The sequence below is a fragment of the Lepeophtheirus salmonis genome, chromosome 14, assembly GCF_016086655.4.
Source record: "Lepeophtheirus salmonis chromosome 14, UVic_Lsal_1.4, whole genome shotgun sequence".
Lineage (NCBI taxonomy): Eukaryota > Metazoa > Arthropoda > Copepoda > Siphonostomatoida > Caligidae > Lepeophtheirus > Lepeophtheirus salmonis.
In genome coordinates, this window is record NC_052144.2 from 13,138,434 (window position 1) to 13,165,927 (window position 27,494).

A 27,494-nucleotide genomic window follows, 5' to 3' on the forward strand; every position below is an offset into this window, starting at 1 on the left:
GATGCATTGAAGAAAAAAATAAATGGGACATTTTGACTATGAACCTTCCACTATATTTTTCGTTCAAATGTGATAAAACCCAGCGATAATGTTGCACAGTCGACTTGGTCCCCCTCCAAATATTTATAAAACTCTTTATCTGCTCCTATGAATTCATTTATGCCATCTTGGCACATTATTCAAGTCTATGTGGTTTGAATCTTCTACGAGGATTGATGTGGTTTGAGAATGTTTCCTGAATCAAATAGAGATTAGATAAGATTTAATGTACTTTTAAAATTATATTTATACTGTTATTATGGTTTGTTGAATTTTTTATCATTATTTGGATTGAAATACATTCTGAGTTACTTGTAAAAAATTATATTTTAACAAAGTATTCGGGGCCCCACACTTTGAATATGGAGGTCTATTCCTACGCCACTATAGTATCTTTGATTTTTATCATAATATTTAGTAAGTAAAAGATTTGTTGGATAATTATTGCATACATGAAAGCCACAAGTCAAAGAAGATTATACGACCTTGAAATCAAGTAAATATAATTTAGTAAAAACGAATGAGCAAATGATATGTGAAGGTGAGCCCTGGAATAAATTACTTTACTATGCCAAAAGTTGAATTAAAATAAATAAACGGAAGTTTTGAATAAGTGTATATCACGTAACCTCTTTTAATTTGTTAATGTCATTTTCTAACTTGCACCGCACTAAATGGCAAAAAATAGGGAGCTAAGTTCTATAGACGTATATAAAACTTTAAAACAAAGTAGAAAAACCCATTTGTGATCCCCTGTAGAGATACTTTGTGGTAGTAATCTTTTTTTTCCACCGCAAGATGTCGCTTTTTGTGATAACAAAAATGATGTCATTTTATATTTTATCCTTTTCCCATAATCCGTTTGAAACTTTTCCTTGCTCAGACAATAAAAGAAAGTATAAATAATACTTTTTCTTTACTAAAAAGTTTGAAATTACATGGGAATCCAAGTGGAGTAGCGGGTCTGAGCTTTAAAGTCTTGTTATCTTCATTTCTCGCATACTCTCATCTGGAAAGAAACAATAAAAGGCCCAAAATCAGTTTGTAGTCAGGCAATTCTTCTTCTGGAGTTATTATTCAATTAGCATCGGAGATGGTTTACAGATTAACATGAGCAAATTCATTTTCAACCAATCAACGTTCAGATTAATTATTAGGAGAAAAGAAGCAGAAATATCGACAGCTGACAATTATGTAAAATGTTATTTTTTGTGTTGAATAGGTAATGCGTGCCCAATACATACACTGAGTCTTTGATGAAGTCGAGTAGCAAATCTTTAAAATAAGAAATTAAGTCCGAGTCGAGTCATGAGTTCCCCAACCTCTGGAGATTATGTTTTAGAAGCTTCAGTTCCTACTGCAAAAACTGTTGATGTATTAATAAAGTATGCACCTGTATTTCTGAATCAGTCCAACCAAAGCCTCAAGTCTTTAAACTAAAATTCTAGTCGAGTCTTTAATAATGATACTTTAGTGTGATTCAATTCGGATATGATCATCAATATTTAAATAAAAATCATATAAAATACTCGTCAATAATTTGAATTTATGGAAGTTTATGAATATCAAGCTTTAGTTATTACATTTTAAGTCCAAGTCCAGTTTGAAGGTGCAGCTCTGGAGTGTAACATTCAGATTATATATCTGAGATAATATAAGTGGTTCTTAAATTGTTCATACTTGCCATAATTGTTTAACATAGTTAATTAAGGATTAGAAAAGTAAATATCAAGCAGATAGATTTAGGATAACCAGTTCGTCAATAAAAAAAACAATCCTAAACAAAAATTAAGAATATGAATAAATCCCAAATTATATATTTACTTCATATATAAATACACATCCCAATATTTCATTAAGGTATTTAAGTCAATTATAGAATTTGAATTCAAAATTTGTGGGAAGATTTAAGATACCCAATACTTTTAGCTATAGTTTATAACCTGTATTTGATTTAGAAAACTTATATAGGCCCCGATATGGTCCTTCTAATAAAAATAAAAATCTATCAATTTCTCATTATTTTAGCTACTTTAAATTCAATTTGTGGCCAAATGGTTTATAAGAATAATTTGTAGAAAATGACGATAATTCGTCAAAGAATACAAATGTAATCCATATTCTATTTTGATAAAAATCATTCTAGCTTTTTTTTTTCCTATTGACGAACAATCATAAAATTATTTCAATCACAAATTACCTATGAGGCTATGTGATATAAATGGTGAAAAATATTCATTTATTTCATAAGCTCCTGAGTAGCTTTATTTTATATTTTAACATATCAATTTATATAAATCTACAAACAACTGATTTGTAGAATGGAAATTAATACAAAAAATTATAACGTAACTATTTCTTTTAATGGATCTAATCAGGACTTTGAGCTAGAAAATAGAAATTATGCATAACTATTTTAAAACACATATTAATTGACATAAAGTATATACAGGATCATAAAATCGGATATGAAAGAACTATAACGACTTAGTGATGTGTCAATCCTTATTTATTCGGTCCACTCCAGTGTTAGGACCTATCCTATCAGTAGTCCTTATGACTGTTGGTCCTTATAGGAGTGAACTGGAAGGGACCGAGACTAAAGTGGGCGGGACTGCAGTCTTTAGTCCTAAATAAGCACTGACACAACACCATACAGATATCAATAATTAACATTAGATCTGGACATGAGTAAATTTTTGAGGGAATCGATTTCCGATTGAAGCTCCGAGCATTTTTTATCCAATGTTTCATTCTCTTTTGTCAAATCCAATTCTCTACCACGCAGTTCTTCGAATCGAATTTTTGATCTCTCCCTAGATCTTCTCACAGCCAAATTATTTCTTTCGCGACGCAGAGCATACTCATTCGAACTTCTATCTAGAGATTTCCTATTTTTTGAAGGAAGTGTTGGAGATGGAATATCTTTATCGGGGATGTATTCATTTCCAAGGGATTCTACTTGTCGATATGTTGAGGGAGAGATTACGTAAGGATGATAATAATTTTGTTTTTCATGAAAATATGTTTCTTGTAATATATCCTGAGTTGAAGTGTAAATGGATTTAGCTGGAGTTAACTCTGTGTATTCCTTTGGAGATTTGTCCATATTTCCATAGTCACCTACACTCTTCACTGTAGTTTACTAAATTAAAGACAACAACTAACAACAAAAAAATTTCCTATATGTTGATATTGCGTTGATAGAACATCTTTTTTTCCTCTTTTAACATATATTATATATTATCAAAAAAATAAAATAGTAGGTTTTGTTGTGCCCTAATAAAGTTCCGATGAATTAAAATATAAATATTATTTCCATATAATATTATTTTTATTGTCTACTCGACTTTAATATTGTATTTTGTAAAATGCCAGTGTTATTAAATACATTGATTAGTTAAGTCATATTTACACAAATTTCTTATGATAGTATTTTCAATCTTAGATCATCAGATAAACTTCGTCCATCACCACTTAAGGTCTGAAAATATAAATATGCAAAAAACAACCCTGTAAGTATTAAAAGACTGATTTTCGCATCATCCCAATGATTACTTGAATTGTAGGTTCCTCTATCATCGTAAAAGTCTGGATTAGTTAAATGTCTAGTAATGTCATTTGAAAATCTTGTATTGGAAGGATGATTTCGAAATTGCTTGTGTCTATTATATTTCATTTTTTGGTCATTTGTAGGTCTATAAGGCTCAGCGAAGGGTTTCCTGAATTAAATATAAAATATACAGGGTTAAATATTAATCCACAATACATGGAGTCGTAGAAAATATGACCCTCCGCTATGCTCAAAATGAAATTTAATTAAATTAGCTGTGAGAAACTAAAAGATGAAAAAAATAAACACAAATCCCACTCTCTATGTTCATGGGCAAAGGTAGGAATTACTGCAATGTTGATCCTTAATAATACCCCAACAAGGACTTATACTTTTTACTTTGTAACAAAACCTCATTGCTACTCTTCATCTATTATGAAATAGTCATTACTTCATATTTCGATTTTCTTACTTCAAGAATAAAATAACAATCATAACAGCTTTGGGGGAAATTAAAAATGCTGTTCAGGTTACAATTATAAAAAGTATTGCGTTCGTCTAAGGTCATAATTTTTACAACTATAAGAAGAATTGTAATAAATATGAGACTCACTTTTGCGAGATCTTTTTTTATTTGGCATTCTGAAGAGTACTTTTGTATTTTTCAAACCTGTCGTCATGATATTTTCATTCTTGGAGAGATAACATTTAAATATAAAATATTCAAGATTACTTGTGCTCATAAAGAGAGTAAGAATGGGGATTAATTGGGGAGTTTTTAGTGTAAGTCCTTGATCGACTCTGAGGAGAATTGAGGATTGACATAGGAGTCATTCCATCTTATACATCGTTTCTCTATCCAAAGTGAGATTTGAGTTTATTTCCTTCCCTTCACGACTCATTTAAGCTAATTAATAAACCCTCACGACAGCTAAGCTGATCTCCTACTCAAATTGTCAGGTTAATCATTTGATACTTTGGTCTATTCTTTTGACATCCTGGCCAATGATACTTTATACAACTCAAAATATAAAAATATACTGCGTACATAAAACAGCTAAGAATGTTAGTTTGACATCACTTATGCTATTAATTGTTTTGGGGTAATATCAAAATAATATTACATAATGCACAAACGCAGCCGTTCTAGTATTAATATAACATATTTATACAGCAATACTCCGGGCTCCACATATCCACGTGACTCTTTGAACCTACCAGGGTTACGAACCAACATTTATTATTTATGAATGTTTGTAAACTGGATTATGATATGGAAAATTGTACTATTGTCAATACAAAACCAATAGGAACGGGATATTGCTTTATATAAGGTCTATTTAAAATAATTAAACTTAATTAAGCTATACCAAACTTTTATAAAAAATAATTAATCAATTTACATTCGGTGTCGTTGTCTTTCATATGATTTTTGATATTTAAGTAACGTCGGCCCATTTGTTGGGTATGGAATCAGGATTTTCATATATTTATTCCCATCATCACTGTCTTCATAGTATGGATATTCATATTCAATGATTTCCTCTTCATAGTCCGTGTCATCATGATCTTCTTTCTCTTGTACAAGAATTATATATTTATTATTGTCGTCTAAAATTAAAGATAAAATAAATATGTACTATTATTTTAAGCCATAATTTAGAGGGTTTTCATGTGACGTCAATATTGTTGATGTCGGCCATTTTAAGGGGCTAAACAACGAATTTTTATATCAATAAAAAAAATTCTTCTACTATATTGAGGAAAATAGTGAGCTATTAGATGTCAAACGGGACAAATAAACAAAATGATTTAAATCTTATTGTTTATCAAAAAAATTTCTTCTAATAGCTAGTTTTATTCTATATAACTCCCCCTCCCAATATGTAAAACAAATAGGTTATTACATCGTTATAAAATCTTATTTTGATATTGTAGAAGATAAATTAACGATTGCAATTAATAGAATAAGGTAGTTTTCTAATATTATCATCATTTTATCTTCCTTAATTATACAAATCTAAGCATTTTTACATATTATTCTGAGTTAAATCAAATATCAGTGACATCAATATATTTTTCTGTGGCTACTAATAAATTCTTTTGTCATTTACAACTCTTTCGAAGAAAGATTAAATTTGAAATAGCGCTTATACATTCAAAATTCACTTTTTTTAAATTAGTGTTTAAAAAAAAATTATTTTCGTCAACTTTTGGACATTTCCAGTCAATTTTAGACTTTTATATATTAATTGTCACAATTTAACATAATTATATTCACTGATATTGCCATTATTGGACAGGTGAAATTGTGTTTCCTTAGCTAAATGACTGATAAACAAATCTAAAAGAGACATGATGACGCCATCTATATAAAAAAAGGTTAAATCGAAAGTGTGATATTATACTTTAAGGAAGTGTCTTCGTATAGTATATTTTTTAAATTATAATTTAAAATTGTTATTAACAACTTTATTTAATATATTTATAAATTTACAATGTGAATTATAACCTTTTAATTGAATGAAAAGTTGCGTTGGAATATACGTAGTAAAATAAATGTAAACGGATGGGGATGGCTATAGAATGTGATAAAGGACTTTAGGCAAAGAGTGGACACTCAAGGGAAGGAAGGTAGGATTTAGTAGTTCTCGATTCTAATTGGCTTAAAATTAGAAGCTGCTACATGTTCCTTCAGCCACGCAGCCAGTTTGAACAGGTCCTCTACCATCTCTTGTGAAAAGGACGACTACGTCACAACAATAACATGATAGGTCGGTGTTAGGAACATAGTATTCATTGTTTTTCGATTGAATTGTTTATCTTTCCCTTAACCGCTCTTTTCCTAAAGTCCTATACTATGTGGCATCTACCCATATAAAAATAAAATTCATAAGAACAAGTGACTTCATTTTTTGAGGAGGTATTAGAATAAAATTCAATTTTCAGTTTAGAAAAAGTGCAATTACTCAGTGCTATTAAACAAATATAAATCAATTTGGTATCAACAAAATTCTAAACTCAATATACATCGTAGGAATACATTTAAAGCCATTGATGAAGTTATTTTGATCTATTGTAACCTACAAACACGTAGCGTCAGCATTTTTGATGTTGGCAATTTTGGGACCTTAACAACCAAGTTTGTGATGATGAAACCCTTTTATTATTGATGTTAAGGAAAATCGGGAATTAATTATGGAAGTAAAAATCGAACCAACAAATAAAAGAATTAAAATTAACAGTCTATCAAAAACATTTCATCTATCTTACCCTAAAATATATTAAAAACATCATTATACAATCTTATTTACATTTTGTAGACAAAAATAAAGTATTACACTTAAAAGAATAAGATATTTTTCTCTAATTATTCTAAATTTTCTCATCCCTACAAATCTACCCATGTTTTAGAATTTTAACTTCATATTACTTTGTTTTAATTCAAATATCCACGTTTATCATTGGTATTAATTTGTATTCAGTGCAGGTGTTAATTCTTTTATATTCTTAAAGCCATTTGAGGAAGTTTCTTAAAACTATATTAAAAATTTGTTCATTTCATATAGTAAAATGATCAATTTAGTGCCCCAAAATGGCGTCTCCATGAATTATGATGGAATATATGACGTCAATGAAATTGTTCGATCCTCAATATATAAAAACATATTATATCATAATTTATATAAAATGAATAATCTTATGAATTTAATTTATAATTACTTTTGCAAAACTAAGGAATTCTATAAAAGTTAAAACAAAAGAACGCATTTTATGAATATGTTTTACAAGTAAAAAGTAGTTCAAATTCATTATTTGTTAATGTACAAAAGTTTATAAAAGGCATTGACTTTGAAAAAACGACAATGACTCTTAAACTGATAAAATTAATAGTTGTATTACTTTGCAAAAATAGAGTATTTAATTAATTGCTATCATTTAATTAAGCTATCAAAATATACATTTAGAAAATGTTTTTATTTCCCAAAATATTATTTTATTTTATACTGTATTATAACTATGATCTACCTAAATGTCGTGCTAAAAACTAATGTGAAATGTTCAAATCGTATATTATTGAGTTTCTAAAAAGTATTATGAAACATTATTATAATTGTAAACATCAAAACTAGCTCCACCTGTTGGTTGAGCTGATAAATGTAAGAATAATAATTTATATTTTGATAAAATTTCTTTTTTAACTACGCAGCCACATGCAGCAGTGAATCTTTTGACGGAGTTGAACCAATAAGGTATGAGTAGACATTATATAAATACATTTAATCCATCTGACATAAGAAATATTTTGAAGACCATAACATGTGGGTTATCACTTTTATTATATGTGTACAGGCAACTTATTTCATAAAAACTTTGTATATTATAATTTTCAAACCTTAAATTTTTCCCTTTCAAAATAAAAAGGTTCTGTCATTTAAAATATTTTTTTGTTTTTGGGGAGAAAATGTCATTATAAATCAAATTTTGGAAGTATGAAAATTATTTCAGTGTTATTTTTTTATCCTTAACAAGATTTTTTTTTTTTTGAATTACATAATCTCTATATTTTAGTAGGTAAAGAAGTTAAAGTTTGAATATTATAACATAAAAATTTGAATTGAGGGGAGGCCTGCAAGAATTGGCACATTGCTGTGGTGGAGCTGAGGAAAAACATTGAGAAGGTAATGGAGGCAATGCCTGCTGACTAAGTCAGAGGCGTGTCATGCCTCTAAAGAAAATTTGGAGAAATTAATTTCCGACAAAGGCGGATGACTTGAGTGCTAAAATGCAAGATGGTATGTCAGTCAATTTAGTCAATCTATGATAGATTAATTTTAAAAACTGTCCGAAAACTTTCTGTCAACCCCGTAATACACATGGCAGCTTTTTGTCTAAAATAAAAAATTGAATTCAATGCTATTTTATAATTTTTTATGAGAATTGTAGCTTTCTGTCTATCGGTCTGTTCTTTAGCGTACACAGCCAAAAAATAAATATATAAAAAGGCCAAGCAGGTCAAGTTCAACCACATTGGCACTATGGTCGGTTAAGCTACCTCTAAATATTTTTCAGGTACGTCTCACTTCTATATCAACAGAAAGATTTTCAATTTATTAATGATCAAAAGTGTTGTGAAAGAACTTTTATTTTGAATATTAATTTATTCCAAAGTATTTTCCACCAAATACTTAATTTACATTGAATAAAATATAGAAAGCAACTATTACCATCAATCTTTTCTTTCCTCTCATTGGGAACATTGATATGGTGATCATTTAAATCTTCATAAATGTCACGAAACTGTTTAGACAAACTACGCAGAAGAAGTTTTTGATCATACAAACACTCTGACGGAACAGTAAATAGTATAAAAATAGAGGTGAAAATAACCAAATAATGAACGTATAATTCCATGATGGAAGTTTCAAATCAAACTAAAACGTGCAAATCACTTTTACTTTGTTTATACTACATAAATACATGTTATACAAGCCTACAAAATAAATAAGGTAGAGATGTGAAGGCTTCTATATAGATAAGCACATACACTTTATAATGTATAATTAACGGAAGATTTCATCCGAGAAATATGTATGTACTGAGTGGGAACTAAAAATTTACGCACTTTACAATTCAAATGCTGAGGTTGTAAGTGACTGATTTTAAAAATTATGTTGCAATAACCCTCCGTTCACGAACATTCTTTTTCGATTTAGTTAATGAACCTGGGTTAAACGTTAACCAGTATTTTAAGCGAATCTCATTATATCATACATAGTTGATATAGGCTCAAAATAATGCAAATTAATCTTAACAACATTAAATTTCAGCAAAAACAAGATATAACTTGATATTTTTTTATCTTTAAAAAAACATTATAGGAAATATTAATTACATATAACGAATTTTTAGTGCTAAAATGAGCTCATTAGTTGTAATGAGGTTGACTATAATATACAGAATATCAGCTGGTATTAAATTTATAGCAATGTGTAGACCTTAAGATGAAAAAAAAGTAAACAGATAAAGCAGAACAACGACTTAAATGCAAAAAAATAAATATTCAAACTCACCAAATTTGATTAAAAATTGGAAAATTTGCAAATAGTTCTATAAAAAGACATTTTTACATACTAAAAAATTCCACTGATGAAATTTATTGTAAACTTAAGCAATTTTATAAAAATTGGTGTACAGAAAATCCCAGATAACTAACGAAGGTTTAATATTATATATCAAATGGTACCCTTTAAATTTCGCCTGAAACAATTTTGGCTCAAGTATATTTCCCCCTAATATACAAATAAATGAGATTTATAGGTCGTTTTTGTTATTTTTGGTTCCAACAAATATTCCTTTGTAATTTTTAAATAAAAAAATTGAATGTGTATTACTATAAAATACATTAAAGGGGGTTTTCTGTTTGAAAAATGCAGTAATCATGTTCCAAAAAAACAAACATTTAGGCATTTTTTTAGTAACAAGTATGACTTATTGAAATTCAAAAAATTCAAAAGGAACTTATATTTTAAAGAAAATAAATAAATAAATAATAATAACGACGTATAAAAACTATTTAGATATATTTGAAGGCGAAATATCCTTGAGGCAAAATAGTTTATGGCAAAATATCCGGACACTTAACAAAACATAGACTGATGATGTAAAAATGAATTTGACGCCATTGTAGTGTACCAAAGCATTCAAATTGTAATAGTAACTAGAATAATCTTGGGTAAAGTGTAAAAACTTTTCATAAAATCAAACTGTGTTGTGTATCTCAATGGGCAATTATACTTTTTTTTACCTTTTGTATTAGCTTGACCTCTCAACATTTAATGGCATCTTACTGTGACCATTAATACTCTATATGCAAAGTTTGCTCAAAATCCATTTGTAACTTTTGCCGTAATCCTGGTGACTATCAAAAAAAAAGATAACATAATCTCCGCTCAACTTTGTCATAAATAGGTACGTTAACAATACACATAGAGGATGTTTCAAATATTTTTGTGTTTGATCCTTAATGTATTTTCAAATGGTTATATATACTTTTAACTATTCATTTTTAATAAAAGTACTGAATGTTCCATACAAAACCGGGAGTGACTGATGATGAATAAGTATATTTACCTTTGCCAAGGAAGTGGAATTTGAATAGAGGTCATGTTTTTACTTCTGTTGTTTTTTATTTTTTTATTTGTTTGTCGCAAGGATTTCGGCAAAACTTACAGATCGATTTTGATTAAACTTGTTACGAAGATTATAATATATGGGCTAAAAAGTCCTGGGCTTCCCACATTAGCGGTGCTATTTTGTAATTACACTCATTTTCAGTTAGAACCATCCTTCAAAAGACAGATATCACAATTTCATGGTAATCTGTTTTTTAATTTGCGAGTTATTATGCTTTGTGGGACACTACTTTTGTTATTTTCAAAATATTTAAACAAAACAATTTATTGCTTTAATTTTACACTACTTCTTGATGGTAAAAAATACCCTTAAAGCTAATCAATGGCATGAAAAGTGTTAGGGGGACTCTGCTACATAATGATGAATAAAAAAATAAAAAATAATAATATTATTAAAAAAAAGCCAATTTTAAACAAAAAGTGTTTTCTTTCATAAGGCCGAGACTTTTCAGCTCCTAAGTTATATGGTCATGGTAAAAGACCATTAAATTTTGAGAAGTCCCGGTCAAGGTCACACAAAAGATCAAATAAATGATCCTTTGTTTTGGAAATAGTTAAAAAAAACGTCACACTTTGTACAATAACCCACAAATTAAATAACAGATTTTGGAACAAATTGAGATACATCACTCAATTTGATTTTAGGGGAAGTGTTTTGTGCTCTACTGAGTGTCCATTTTAGTTTACATTACTTTGGTCAACTAACTTTTGGCTTCAAAAAGATTCAATTGCTTTTACTCAGCGTAAATGTATTTTACCCATAGAGGTAAAACACAGATATTGCTTACGCTGAGCCTAAAAACAAGAGAAATTTTATGAAGCCGAGAGTAAGTTCACCAAAACAATGGGAATTATAGTTATTTATACATCAATCACTCCAGATCTTGTAAGGAATCATCCCATACATTCAGAAAAATATAATCTAATAAAAAATAAAAGGTGGAGCATTAAAATATTTGAAGTTGCCTCTATGTTGTCAACTCCTTTTTCAAACATTTCATCACTTGATATTATTTTTATCTTGTATGTGAAATATCAGTTGTCAGCAAACATTTATCGTTTTTTAATCGAAGTAATAATGATATCAGAGTGGGACACAAGACTAAGGGTCACGTCAATCTCCAACTGAGATTCCAAAGTGAATTAGGATGTTCAGGAAGAAAGTGTTTAGTTTACTTTATAAAAGTAAATCAGAAGCTTTCAGAATTTGATTTGATTTTGAATCTAATAAATGGTTAGAGAGAAAACTGCGTTAAAAAATATTTTTGCCAGCACATATAGCTTGTTCAACCTGTATATTTGAGGGATAAACCTCCTGGGGCGAAACATCCAGACACCCTTTTTTAATATAACTTGATCAAGTTTATCTTAGTTTTTAGTTTACACCCAGCATACAAAACGTATTTCTCTATCTTTCTTATTTGTTTAAACAAATGGTCTCATAGACGGATTTCTTTTTTATGGTATATTATACTGATATAATAGAACAAAAAAACTAAATACAATTTTTATATAGAAAAAAAGAAGAACACTAATTAATTCATTATCTTCAAAATCACAGTCTAAAATAATATATAACATTGGCACTTTGATCCTTGTTGTTTTGCTGAGAGTGCAAAACGAAATATTTCTGTTAACAAACTATAAATTGATTTATAAATATGATATCGCATCTATCCAATGGTTTATCGAGTATTTTAAAGAACCTGAGAGATGTTGGGAAAATGAATTATCACAAAAATAATTTCATTCATTTTCATTTTGTACGCACCATTTGTATAAAATGTTTGAGTTTTTATTTTTTTCTAAATCATAGCAGCATCCATTCATAATCATCTCTCAGAGTCCATATTTTCTTCTTTCTCTAACTAAGAAGTCCTTTGCTAATCGATCAAATGTTCGGGAATCCAGGGCAAGGATTATGTCTGAATCTTGATCCTGAGGACGAGTAAGGGGAAGCTGTTTTTGCTCTAGATCCGATAGTTTTGTATCCACACTAGTCATTTCTATATCGCTTAAAGGAACAAGAGCTTCTCCAACAAATATACCATGTCCTATCCATGCACGATCCTTGATGGTCAGAAGAAGATAAGCTTCATTCATACGATAAGTAGAACTATTCGGAAGAACACTGTAAAAGGAGAAAACAGAGTAAATTTGAACAATGTAGATACATGCAAATTAGAAATATTACAAAAAAAATGAAATGACTATCAAAAATTTTAAATGTGTTGCAATGGTTGTAATTTGTTCAATAAAAAAAATGTTAAAAAATCTTTTGTTCATATTTGTAACTAAGTGGTAACTACAAAATATATATAATTTACTTTCAAAATTATTATTATTGGTAAAATAATTTACATATTAGATGGTAATGTTTGGATCGGTCTAAAAAGAACAATTGAAAATAATGCAGTCCTATTATTGCCATCCAATTTAATTTTGTAAGTCCTAAGACTGATATTTATCGGTCTTTTAATATGACGAGCACAACTGAACTGACGTAGAAGGGGAATCCGGAGGTTTATATATTTTTTTATGCAAAGAAATGTTTTAAAGCCTGTTTTTCGTTTAAGTTTTTCTTCCAGATCGATAATTTTTGTAGTCCAAAACAAAATTCTTTATTTGGAGAGAAGGGGCCTAGCTGCAACCCTTTCTGCCTACCCCCTACGTATTTAATAACTATGCCATTTTAGCTGTTGAAATTGTATAATGATTTGATTCAAAGAGACGAGATAACTCAAATTTAATGTAAGAGGTTTGTAGCTAGAACAGTTCTCGGGAAATTTCCCAAGAGCAAATACAATGGAAGGGCCACCTAGCAGGTAAGCAACCACTGCCAGCGCTTCACAAAGCATTTAAGTGCCCTCCGAATACTTTAAAATGAACCCCGGGGCCATGGGTTGATTAAAGATACGGTAAAGACAGTAGGCAGATTTTTTTGGGGAATTATTTGACATACAAACGCAATATATTTTTTCGTTTTAGTATTCTTTTAAAGGTGCTTATGTACTGAAATAATCTGACAATGCTGTTTACTTTGTGTCGTGTAAGCGAAAATACTTACATCTTATATAATAAGATTCCCATTATATATATTAATATTGTTTACCAATGCAGCAGATTTCTTCCTTGTGTTGACAAGGAAATTTTTTAAATCCGAATAAGGTTTTAAAAACGTTGGGATTATGAACAGATAACTATAATCTATTATGTCATTAATATTGGATTGTTACTTGGAATTTTTTGGGACTTGTAAGTACAAACTCCGTCGAAGTATCATTCAGAATAATTTATCAATGGAAATTGATTAGTTGAAGAATACAGGTGTTATCCATTCTCATTTTTAGAAAATCATCCTAGCCTGCCTTTGTGTATATGGTCAACATTAGTAAAATTTGTTAAAATATTTTATTTTATAGATAGTTGAATGTCAAAGTTGATGGAAAAGAGACTACCTATATTATCACATCTACCCCTACAATAAAAAATAAACTGTTAATTTCATATTTCGAATTTAATTCTCATTCAAATCTCATAGGTATTGTTATATTATGTCGTACATATGTTCACAGTACGTATGTCGACAATAGCAACCGATTTGCAATGTGTGCTTTTTCTAACAAAAGCATAAAAGTTAAACAACTTTTACATTGCTCAGCAATTTTCTACTATTAAAAAAAAACTCTAACCTTTTTTATCAGTCAAAATCGAACTAAAATGGATTTCGTTCAGGACATGTGTACCTACATAATACAGAAATCAATTTGTGAATATAATGAAAATTGAATTCAAAATTCGAAAGTTAAGGTTTCTTTTGGATCTGATCTTGTATATTTATGAATAATAGGTAGGGGAAAAAGTAATTTCGTATTTTTTGCTTTATTTCAATGCTATAAGAAGTGTTAAAATCATTTGATTTAAGCGAGGTATGCCTCGTTTTGTTCAAGAACTTGTTGCCAATGACAATCCAACTTCATCATGCCCTTTTTGTAGAAGTCCTTATTGGCGTAAAACTCGGACAACCAATTTCCACAGGTCCCTATTGAGGAAAAATTTGTGTCCTAACCTCATTTATCATAGACAAGAATAGGTTGTAGTCACTTGCTGCCAGGTACAAGATTTACGGTGGATGTATAAGATAAGATATTTGAAGCTCCCAGAGTTTTTGGTGCGTCATCAAACATATGCCCGGGATGGCATTGTTTTGATTATATCTTGTTTTGTCTCGTATTCCACAATGCTGGCCGCTTTTGTTGGATGACAACTTCAAACGATCAAGCTGTTCACAGTAGAGGGCTGAATTGAGCGAAATATAAATACTCAAACCATTGTTGTGCAACACGAATCGAAAGAGTATCGGCCCCGTATACATCATAAATTTTCTTTGGCGCTTTGGACGCATTTTTTCCTTGCAAGTTTTAAAATGTAAATATGGCGAATTTCTTTCACTGAGACCTCCATAATCGAGGAACTATAATTCAAAACTGAAGGGGCCAAGTGCAATACTGTTCGAAAACCATTTGTAGTGTACGATCATACCTTTACAAATCCTTATCCTATGATGCAATATCACAAACTATGGACAAGATATACTTAATTTAAAAAAAGGCAGGCAATTATGTTTTCCCCAACATTATATATTATATTGATATAACTATAGTTTGTATTTTTGAAAACAATACGACGTTTTGAGTTCAAGGAAAAACATACGGCACTATTATATATCTTTTTATCAAAGTATTACAAGACAAGGCGAAATATTTGCATAATGTACATATTTGTTGTTGTTAATTACTGAAAATGTCATCAAAAGTTAGAAAGAAGCAAAGCAAAAAAAAATAATTATTTAATGAGTTAACCGAAATTTTTAACTTCCTTCCATATGGACAGAATTATCTACATTAACAGTAAAAAAAATACGATTAAGTTAATATTTTATAGTATAACTGTCTCCCTACGTTGTTTTTTATATTCTCCTATCAAGTTAGATCCACAGTTTCTGAGATCCGGATTGGTTCGAATATCTAAGCGTAAATATTTGAGTAAATTTGGGTACCCGAACTTTTGGATCCAGATCTGAAACCAAATTAGACAGGTATTTGTCTCGTATTTTATAAGCATTTGACCAAAAGTTTGGACCTTAATGAAATAGAATCTGGATTAAGTTTACATTATTACTGACTATAGATGCCGAACAATGCATAACTCAATGTCATTACTTTTAAAACATACTTAATTGCTACTATTAGAATAGTTGTTATAAAAACACCGGACACGTTGTTACCTTTCTTGTATCTCAGAACCTGTTCTCCTAAAAGAAACGTAATAAATGCCCCGAATCAGTAAGTAGTTATCCAATTCTTTCAATTATGTTATTATTATACAATAATAGCTAATAATTGTTCACTCCTAAAAAAGAACTAATTCTATCCAATGTTACAAACACTGATCATTAGAGGAAAAAAACATCAACAGCTGACAAACAAATACAGTATACATTCTTTTGTCAGTTAAATAACGTCGTGTGGAATAACCAAACGATGCAACTATTTATATCAATGGGGCACCTAAAACTAATTAAGAAAAATAGATATGCTGCATTCGATAAAAATAATATTTTTTGATTACTAAGATTACGTATTAAGCAATACTATAAGGATTTTATGATCTGGAAAATCCCTAGGAACTTTTTTAAAATCCTTAAAAGTTCAAGTAACCGAAGCTTGTTCTAGTATCGAATCTTTTTGCCATAACACAAGTTTATTTATACCTTTACCCGGGCTCTTTAGAACCTGATCAAAGCCCCGTTCTATCTAGTCTTGACACATATTCACATAAATATTAATCAATTCCTTTTTATTAGAAGGATTTTTGTTCCTTCAGTAAATATTGGTTTTTAATCAAAGCACGAAGAGAAGGCAGGAGCGAAAGATATGGTACACCTGAATATGGACCACTGTTAATACTAGCTCCCTGTTTTATGATTTTGGTTGCAGAAAATTAATTTCTGCTATTCAGAAGCGAACCTTCTATATTTAAAATATCATTATTGCAGGGAAAATATTATAATTCAATTTAAGTTCATATATTTTAATTTTTTATGCATTTTTTAATCAACTGACAACAAAGATGGGCAAAATTCTTCTTTTAGAGGGAGATATTAACACAGTCGATAGGGGTTATATATTTATGACGTCCGGAAATAGGACAATTTTTGACCTCCTCTACCTGTGTGTGTTTCTCCAAAACTTGATAAACCCTTCGATTGGACGTCCTTAATTTGGAGATCCCCCCCCCCTGTATGTATTGTAAATAAAATATAATATTTATTGTTTATCTTGAAGACCACTGGCTTCATGTGTGGATTTTTTTTTTTAAATCCTAATAAAAAATTTTGTAACGTCCCTGCTAATATACTTCATATTGAAAATGTTTTGTTTATCAATGAAATGGTGATCAGTTTATTAATGTAGTGGACTCCGAAATATACCAAACCCCTCCCTCCATTTTATCCCTAAATATATCCTCAACTGGACGTCATAAATGTAAATATTACCAATATACTAAATAAAAACAGAAGAAGACTACACGCTTCAACCATTTTACTTTTCTAATCGTTATACTATGTGTTTTCTTTACACAAATCCCCCCTTTAGCAATGACACACCATCTTTGTAGAGCTTGAACATATTATTCCATACTTCAACAGAGTGGTGTATAATGGTAATTTGATGTTGTAATACTGATATGTATGAAAATTTGAATAATTTATATTGCAGGATAAATTACCAAAATCTTCTAAAGTATGGCATAATTATGAGGTAATACGTAAATGCAGATCAGAGAATAATCGTATGTTTTACTATTTAGCAGACACAAAGTATAAAAAATAAATTGATCATAGGTGCAAATACCTCAAAAACTATTAGATACTTGTAACTAAGATATCATATGTAGATGATAACTCTATTTTAAATTGTAAAAGATTCTACGAAGACCAACAAATTTATTGATGAATCAAATCTTTGATTTCGGTACACTTACTCATAATTTTATAAATATTTAGAATAATTAATCTGTTATGTGTTCTTCTGAACTTAAATATATATGTTCTGTACAAGTTGGAATGTTTGTACGGGCTACAACTTGTATAAGAACATTGTACAAGCGGCAAATTCTTTGTTTTCAAATTAGAGTTATTTCAGTGTTTATTTTGGACTCAAGTTTCGTACAGTTCAGTCTTGATCCGCTCAGGTCAGTCCTGTATATCAGCCCTAAAACTTATAAAGTTCGACTTTTGATAAACGCCACTCAACTTTATTTATTTATTTATTTTTTAATCAGTTCTAGTACTAACAGTCTGAAGGACCAGTCCTAAGACTAGGCTGGACAGTGCCAAATAAATATGAGCTGACATAACACTACTCAAATGCATTATTAGATTATAACATTGTTCATTTGTATTACCAACTATTAATCGATACTTTCATTATGTTTTCAGCTATTATAATTACATTGTTATTATGTATTGATAAGTATTATTTCTGATGGCATTTGAACTATATAACGTAAAAAATAAAGTTGTAGTAATTTGCATTAAAATAGTCAAAAATGATACTATTAGTCTATCGAACATCCAGGTAATATTCCATTATTCCAATATCATCTTCCCAAGTACTATTAGTCTCCTGTTTTTTGTTTTTTTTTGCTTTTTTGTTGAAACTTGTGCAATAGAAAAATAGGAGTTTAGAGCCTTCTAGTTATAACCCTTTACTGTCTGGCACCCTCTGCCAATGTAGTCCTTTGTCATGGCGTCCGAGTGTTGGATGATAGTGACTTTGAGGTACTCGATGTTTGGATGTAGGACACTGCAGGCATGACACACTTGACATGTACCCAAAAGGTGTAGAAGAAGGCGTTGGCATTTGGGCTGTAGGGGGCCAAAAGTGTGAAAAAAGAGTTCAAAAGAACTCAATAGACTCATTCAAAAAAGTCTTGCAACGGAGGAAATAGGTTTCTTTCATTGCTGGTGTCAAAAGTGGTCTCTCTACCCTTACAAAACTATTTCCATCCACTTTTTTGATAGCTCTCAAGAAAATCTTTTCTGAACCACCAAAATATCTTGCATGGGCTTTCATGGACTTGATGGGGATAGACCTGGCCTGTTTCCTTTAAATTGTCCGGATCAAATTTGGCCTTTTTGACAGATCCCTTCTTCACTCCAACGTTTCGGAGATGCTGACGATGCTAAACAGTGTCCCTGGAGATGCTCAAGAGCTTGAAGTGCGTAAATCAAAATTTGTCAATAACGTTCAAGTTCATTTTCTCGACTTTTTTGCAAGCTTGAGAGCTCAGATTTGTTTTGTTTTGTAACTAATTGCTTATGGTTTAATATATCGAAATATGACTTAATTTCAATTACTCAATCTCAATAAATTATTGAATTCAATGGACCACCCGGTACTTTTTCGTAACATTCAAATTCAAATAATTATTAGAGAAAACTCAATAAACTTTTGATCGAAAAATAAGATAAAAACGGGGTTTTTGAACAAATTATGGTTTTTTTGCTATCCAGTTATGACAGTTTCATAATTTTAATTTATGTGAGGCGAAACTACTGAGGAAAAATGGGGGAATATAGTAATGCTCAGTGAATAGGATTCTTTTGTAACAGATGTTCTAATTTTATTGCATTGTCTATTCTTCGTTATTATTTTATATATTTACGAGGCACAGTATAAGTCAGCCAGAGCAGAATCTTGAAGAGAGTGAATTTTTACTGTGATGTATAATTTATATATCTAAATCGATTATAATCAATTGAAGGTAAATAAATGACCTTCGATGAAAATAACATGTGGCGCCCGTTAATACAAAAGCAAACTAGAATGATTGCACTTAAAATTGATTGTTTATTAATTTTGTATTTTTCGACAAACTGTCGTCCATTTCTAAAGACAAACTATTCTTATTACCCGTTTAAAGGGCTGCTAATTTCACAAAATTGATCCTCACAATAAAAAAAAGAAAAGAAATATTGATAGATTTTATTTGAAAGAGGGCACTTTCGGTGTCCAATATAAGTATCTCAAAACAAATAAAGGTTCTAAAACATAGTTAAAATTATTTGGTATCTTTACTCATACCACAAGCTTGAATAATAAGACCATATTTTACTCAAATATGTATATCAAATAATGATATGTGCAGGTTGCTAAAGCTATCTATGCTCCCACTTTGGTGCACTCTCTTGGTCAAACGCAGGCACTTAGGCAGCTGATTTCTTTTAATAGTTTTTTTAAACTTGTACCAGCAGAAAAAAATGGAATCAATTGACAGATACGTTGTCCCAAATATACGTAAAAGGCACGGAACTCTCCTTGGAATCTGTGCCAGAAGCAACAACTTAACAATTGTTCGAAATCTGGGACTCAATGAGACGTTTATTTGCAAGGCTAGCAGGGAATTATAGCCTTCTAAAGGACTTGGCTCCCTGACACCCCGAAAAAAAGGGTATCAAATGGCTTGAAGACAATTTAGTGGATTTCATCTCGCCAGATGTTTGCCCTGCAAACTCGCGAGATCCGAAAATGATTGATTTTTTTGTGTGGCACGATCGAACAAAAAACCAAGCGAACCTCCTGCAATATCAAAGACAAACTTATCAGTCGAATCAAAAAGGAACTCCATGATTTCTCAAGTACCAAGTGGCGAAGGCCTGATCCAGCGTCCGGCCTCGTAAAGGGACAGTAATTGGGCGCTGGAGGTGATTTTATGGAATAAAATAAATTTTAGTTCATGAAGCTGACAGAATCTGGTTTTATTGCTTAATCTGACAACTGGTTGGAGAGATGATTGCGTTTGAAAAAATCATTTTGAGGCGCAGATAACTTGTGCACCTTATATGAAGTAAAAAAAAAGTTAAAGAGATTTTCTCCTTTTCATGATTTTGTTTTAAAATTGTTTCAATGATGATGCAACACATTTTGTCTCTGTGGGTACAATAATGGATATACATAACCATAGTATAATGAAAGAATTTCGGATTAGAAATATTTGTTTTTGTCAGGGCAGTTCAAAAACAACTTTATAAATATATACAAATAAACATTTTTGTGATTACTTTACAAGGAAGAGAAAGGAGGGCAAAAAAAAAAAAAAAAAAAAAAAGTTGAAAGGAAAAAAAAAAAAAAACTTTATTGCAACATATCTTGTAATTATGCATTGGATGATACTCATAACCTGTTATTGGTTCATAAAATGTCTTATGATAAATTTATTAAATGACTGGGTTCAGTTATATAACTTGAAAATAAGGTGAGTTGTTCCATTCAAATATTAAAAAATAAAGTAAATATTAAATTTCCCTCTGAGAGATTCCTAATAATATTTTTTCGTAAAAATTATCGATCATTACTAAAAGTTGAATTAAGGATTGAATGTCAATGTAATTATCAAATACATGGATGTATAAATATAACTTTTGAAAAATCACAGGTTGATCTTTAAAAACTATGGAAGTAGGTAGTATGATTACTCAATTGAAGAAAAAAAACATACATCAAATTAACAAAAAAAAAAAAATGTATTTATGCTTGATATATTTTGCTTATTTTTACAAAATTAACCAATGCATCCAATGGTGATGATTTGAGGTCATTCGATTTATAATTGTTGGAGAGAGAACGCCAAAGGCAACGAGAAGTAGATTTACTTCGCGCCTAAATTGATGCTTCTAAAATAGCAAAGATTATCGTCATTTCTGAACGGTAACTTAAAAGAATCTGAGCGTATTTGTAGACTGGGAAATATCCAAATGGTATAGTTATCTGGATCAAATAAACAGGGATGTTTTGAATATGATCCTACATCCCCAAGAGCGAAAGAGCTAAAAGTTACAGAGTTGACAATACGTCGGATTAATAGGTTGGATTGAGGTCCCATGTTCCTTCTCCGACTATGTACCTAATGGAAGCAATGAAAGCCAAGCGCCTGGAGGGGTCAAGGCTGTTATTATCAAGTATAAAAAAGCGGTCGACTATCAAGATCTTCTCTGATAAGCAATCTTAACAGTCGACGCCACCCACAATCGAAGGAACGACTTTTTTATAAATGTAACAAAGGCATGCAATTCCAAGATAGCCAAGACCAAATTTCCAGCCAACGTCAGGGTTTTGGGTGTCATTCCATCTAAATTTCTTCCTAAAGGGTGGAGTTGATTCGGATGCCTACATCCAGGTTTTTTTAAAAGTTTTAAAGCCCTGGAAAGGTGAAAATTACCCGCATGGGTACTAAATTTGGTAGCAAAACTCCTGCCATACCAACAAAAAGACCCCCAAAATGATGTTCAGACAACTTTGGGAGATTCTGGTCAAAGAAGAAAAGGCCTTATCAATCCAAAATTTGAATTTACTGCATTTTATTTTTAGGGTGACATTGAAAGGAAAGTCTCTAGGACCCATCACAATAACATCATTGATTTAAAAGCTTCCTTTTTCCGGGAATGGGCTTCCCTTGATTCTGCTGATATTTTCATAGGATGCAGAAGCTTCCTACCTTGTCCTGAGAAATATGTGACGGTAATTGGTGTAATTTGAACTTAGAATTTTTAATTATGTATCTTTAGATAACTTAAATATAAATTTTTGATATCGTTTCCAGTTTTCCCAAAACTATTCTCAGAAATGATTTAGCTGATTCATACAACCCAATATTTTATAATTATGTTTGAGTCAATCATAGACCTTGTATTCAAGAATTTTAGCTAAAGCTTGGAACCTTTAATAGACTTAAGGACATAGATTAGCCAAATATATAATTGATCAATTTCTTATTCTTTCAAATTCTTATTGACGATGAATTTTGATTTCCTGAATTAGTGCAATTGGTACATACATCCAAATATTTCACAGAAAAAGTGAAGCCAGCCACAGGCTTTGTATTAAAATTTGCAGGATGAATTGAGGGACCCAAGAATTTTAAGTACAGTTTAAAACCTTAAGTTTATTTAAGAGACATAATTTAGACCCGATGTGATCTTATCATATAAATAAAATATATGAATGTAATTTTTTTTTTATAATGATCAATTTTGGGTTTATATAACTAATGCAATTTTCGGGGCCTAAAAAGGAGTATCCCCACACAATTTTGAGAAAAAATCATTATAGCTTACTTTTATGTTGACAGACCAAACATATGGATAATTGACTGGTTCATATTATGTTTTTGTTTTTTATCGGAAAAGTTGAGTGGAAATAGTTCAAAAAAGTTCCACTTTCTAAAAAAAAGAAAATGTTTAAGCTAGGGGTGTCCTACCCGTGGGCCATTATATTGTAATACATATACCCCACTACTCATTCTCACTTCAAGTAGTATCTGTTAGCATAATTATCACTATATCATCAATGCACGTAGAATAATAAGTACAAACATTGAAATATATTTGTTGTCATCTCGTATTTGTTGAGACTCTAAGAAAATGGGCGTCTGCAAGTATGTAGAGGGGTTATATCCCTCCCCAAATAAAGGAATTTTGAAAAATTATTGCTCTGGGGAAAAAAATTTAAGGATTTCTTTTCTAAAAAAATAAAGTTCTTTCGATCAAATTATGCAGCAAAGTAAAAATTTTACAATTAAATAGTTCAACTTTATCAATCAATTTTTCATGAAATTTAATTTAATAGGATATGTGGACCATTAAAATATTTCAAGTGGCAATGTGCCCCACTTTTAATATATTGATATAAGAGGTTCTGTGTGAGTAAATAGGGCTTAGGGCATCAACTCTTCTTGTGCAGGTCACACTTCAATAGAGGTTGCCAGGCTGACCGGAATGGCTTATAAGACCATATATACAGAGAAAGGAGAGCTCTGGGACCCCTTGTCTGGGTCTTATAGGGTTAAAACTCGCAGTAGCTAATGTAAAGGGGTTCAATTCCCCCATCTCATCCGAAGAAATACAAAAAAAATATAATGAATTGTAAGAAAAAATATAAATCCCCAGGGATATCGGGCTTGTTATTTGAATTTTATAAGATATTTGTGAAAAAATTATGTCCCATTTTAGAAGCTTCTTACAAAGAGGTTTGGAACTGACGTTCCATTTCAAACCTTATAAGTAAAGGTGTATTAACTATGACAAAGAAAAACTATACCCAATTATAGACCGATAACACTTCTTATTACCTCGTACAATGTTATAACAGGGGTTATCAACAATAAATAGTCCTTTCACTCCCGTCCATTATACCGGAATCACAAGAGGGTTTTATCAAAGAAGACATATCGAGATTGATCCAAGACGCTATTGATATCGATAAGACGAATGAGCGGGAATTCTCTGTGATGCTGGTGGACTTTCAGAAGGCCTTCGACTACATTTCCCATAAATATATACTGTCGCACCTAAAAAATTAGGATTATCCCTAAAAATGATTAATATGGTAGCATATATTCAGATACTCTTCTTCTAAAGTTAGTTCTTTGTATGGGGAAGATTATTTCGAGATAGCCCTGGGATGCAAGCAACGAGATCCATTGTCCCCTATCCTTTTCCTTTAGTATTGGTCTATTTACATTAGAATCTAAGTTCTATCTCTAAAAAAGAAATGGCAACGATGGCTTCATTTTACGCGGATGAATTAACTATTTACAACTCAGGATCTCTGAAAGAGATCACTTCGTTTATGAAAGGGATGTTCGGGACCCTGTAATCATTTATCGAGCCCTTGGGTCTAGTGGTCAATACCAGCAAGACGGAAAAACCTTTGCAAAGATGTTTTCCGTTATTGAAGTTATCCAGTGGATCAACTATTCCTGGAGTCTGAATAACAAAAGAGGAGAAAGCGAGTGGCATCAACACTAACACAGAAACAGTCCTAGAATATATATCTAGTACTACGTTGTGGTACTATAGGAACCATATAAATATACTAGATAGGGTAAAAATATGGAATCTGATTTGAATACCCCGAGTAGTCGACTAACTTTGGTATACTAGGTATGCGCCTATGAAATGAGACTTTCGGCTATTGGTTCCTAGGTGTTGCCAGTTTGACATTATTAACCAGTCCAAAAATCTAAATGCTTATTTCGACATGTGTTAACAATATTTAATTAATTGTTTGTATAGTTTCATTCAACAACGCACTTTTTTCGCTCATAAAAATGTCTAATTGTGTGCCTAAAAACTATGATGTGCGTACATAATTGATTTTATACAATCCTAATTGAAGAAAAACACTTCTCAAGCCTATCAAATGCTTGTGGAAACTTATGGTGGACAAGTTCTTAGCAGAACACTGTGCTTCAGGTGGTTTGAAAAATTACAAAGTCGTGATTTTGACGTGATAAATGAAGAGCACGGCGTGCCACGGAAAAAGTTTGAAGACGCCAAATTGCAAGCATTGCTCGATGAAGATGATGGCCAAACACAAGAACAGCTCGCAGAACAATTTGATGTTGACCGTTGGACCGTTGCAATATTGTTATACGCCATGAACGCCCAAAATGTGAATCCAGGCAACACAAGGTAATTTTCCTTGATGACAACGCACCACCGCATCGCTCTATAGCTACCTGCAAGCTTGTTGAATCGTACAGCTGGGAACCTCTTTCTCATGTGGCTTACTCAACAGACCTGGCGCCTTCCGATCATCACTTGTTTGCATCGATGGCCCATGCACTCAATGATTTACCCTTCGATTCTTACGCTGAAGCCAAAAAAATGGATCGATGTTTGGTTTGCGACCAAAGCCGAACTATTTTTTTTGGAAAAGCCTCCATAAATTGCCAGATAGAATAGTGCCTTAACTAGACTCATACTTTTAAAAATAAATTTGTAGCCATTTTTTCAGAATAAACTTTCAAATGTAAAAGAAAAAGTCTTAATTCATAGGTGCATACTCCTTATTCCGATAAAATGAAAGATGAAAAAAATAATCCAAGAATATTTACATGGGGTTCAAAGCAATCTTATCTTTCGAAAAGCTGGTAGTATTCTCCAATTTCCTCGTGCGACATAGGTTTAAAAATATAAAAACTGTTTGGAAATTTTTGAACTTTACATAGGTGATTAGACTCGGAAGCTATTCGGATTTTAGGGCAAAATGCTTGAAAGACAATTTTAAAAAGAATACGGGGTTTCCATTCAACAAAAGAGTCCTGCTGAGTGTTCAAGTCTTCAAGTATGGTTTGTGCAGACTGGAAGCAAATGACAAATTCATGGAAATCAATTGTGGACTCTGTTCTTCCTATGCTGAGAGTAGACGAACCATTGAACTTCAACCATAGATTGAACACTAGAGGTGAATTTTTTATAGTCCCCCCCCCCACCACCAATCAAGTGATATGTGGCGTAACAAACTATATCTATTTCAAGCGTCAAAGAACTCTTGCATACCTACTTGTCCGGACAGACTCCTCTTAAGATCTCACAAAGTGCTGTAGAGGTTCAATATGAATGGAAATGCAATTTTCTTATGGCTAGGTCTTGAATTTAATTAGTTAGTAGATTTTTGTTAAGATATTATTATATTTACCCAAAACAAATTAAAGGCCAACAAACTACTTCCGATACTGAAACGATCAGAATCACTGTACTGACCACCAAATTGAATAAAATAAGTATCAGAGCTCACTCTTAAACTTTATTGTATGTGGCTAAAGTAAATGAAATTTCTGTTTTATAGAGTGGTAGAACTTAAGGTACATCTAGTTGGATAAGGGATCATAAAGGAAACTTTTTATGAAGTAAGATAATAAAAAAAATGAATTTTGTAGAAAAATAATCTTATAATACTGAGGGGTATCAAACTTTTTTGCTAATACCATAAGGAGTATTTTCAATATTAAAATAAATACTATATAAATTAACTTATGTTATAATTTGATATTTTGACAAGAGTTTAGACTAATAAATATATTCACTTAATAAACAGAAAATATTTACACAAACTTATTCATCACCCTCTATGTTATTTGCTGTCGTAATGTCTATATATCACATCATCAATAACATTGCTCTTTCTCTCATTTAAAAATAACGAGTCTTAAATGTATCAAACATTGACTATTGGAAGTTTGAGATTAGCCAAGTGTGATATACCTCTATAATTATTGGTTCAAAATGTTTACAAAAATACTTTTAACTTCATCCTTAAGAACTTTACATAAATTATAAAGTAAAATTAATTGAAAACCCCAATAATGTGATTTTTAGCTCAAATACAAAATGAGGCAATACTCTTAAATCGACCATAAATATTAGTGTTGGGGTTCGGTCTAAGAATTGGGCACCAGTCTGAGACTGTTATGATTCGGGTTTTTTGAGTTCAGTCTGAGCTGGTCTCAAGGAAAAATGTGTGTTTCAAAATGGTGAACATCGCCATGATTTCATGAATTATTTATTGGTATCAATTTTGCCGAAAACGGACTCGGATTGAAATTGTAAAAGTATGAAGCCAATTCCGATTCTTTTGAGTTATAATACCATAAATTTTTGTATTATTTATTTTCTTTCTTTAAGTATTTCATACATTATATATGATTAGAGACATATTTTAAGCCCTTTACATTGAACAATATAACCGTGACATCGACATTAATAACTGTATCACTATCAAACAAAGACATGTCTTCACAATGTTCTATTCTTCTAATGAAACAGTTAATACACTAAATAGTAGTATGCCCTAATA

General features: G+C 30.9%; 2 protein-coding genes across 5 annotated transcripts in view; both read right to left on the reverse strand.

Moving 5' to 3' along the window:
* Positions 1 to 2,257: 2,257 nt before the first annotated feature.
* LOC121129216 (uncharacterized) lies at positions 2,258 to 9,029 on the reverse strand. Its single transcript, XM_040724919.2, has 4 exons — positions 8,821 to 9,029; positions 4,996 to 5,203; positions 3,598 to 3,761; positions 2,258 to 3,523 (listed from the first exon to the last, which is right to left on the reverse strand). Exons 1-4 carry the CDS (start codon positions 9,005 to 9,007, stop codon positions 3,510 to 3,512), a joined length of 573 nt encoding a protein of 190 aa, XP_040580853.2. The 5' UTR covers positions 9,008 to 9,029; the 3' UTR covers positions 2,258 to 3,509.
* A 3,209-nt stretch (positions 9,030 to 12,238) lies between these two features.
* The window catches only part of stac (C2 and C2B_Munc13-like domain-containing protein staccato), a 50,194-nt gene continuing 34,938 nt past the window's right edge, over positions 12,239 to 27,494 (reverse strand). For 3 of the 4 annotated variants that reach the window (XM_071893241.1, XM_071893242.1, XM_040724605.2), the window contains one exon: positions 12,239 to 12,919. In XM_071893241.1, the coding sequence (XP_071749342.1) occupies positions 12,628 to 12,919 (292 nt within the window). In that variant the 3' untranslated portion in view covers positions 12,239 to 12,627. The remainder of the gene's footprint in view (positions 12,920 to 27,494) is intronic. The other variant, XR_005868318.2, reaches the window with a different exon arrangement.

Excerpts from the sequence above, each read along its gene's own strand:
- LOC121129216 (XM_040724919.2), bottom strand. The coding sequence starts at position 9,007 with ATGGAATTATACGTTCATTATTTGGTTATTTTCACCTCTATTTTTATA. Across the intron at positions 5,204-8,820 it reads GAGGAAAGAAAAGATTGATG|ACGACAATAATAAATATATA; the intron begins GTAATAGTTGCT and ends CTTTAATTTTAG. Across the intron at positions 3,762-4,995 it reads GAAAGACAACGACACCGAAT|GAAACCCTTCGCTGAGCCTT; the intron begins GTAAATTGATTA and ends TATTTAATTCAG.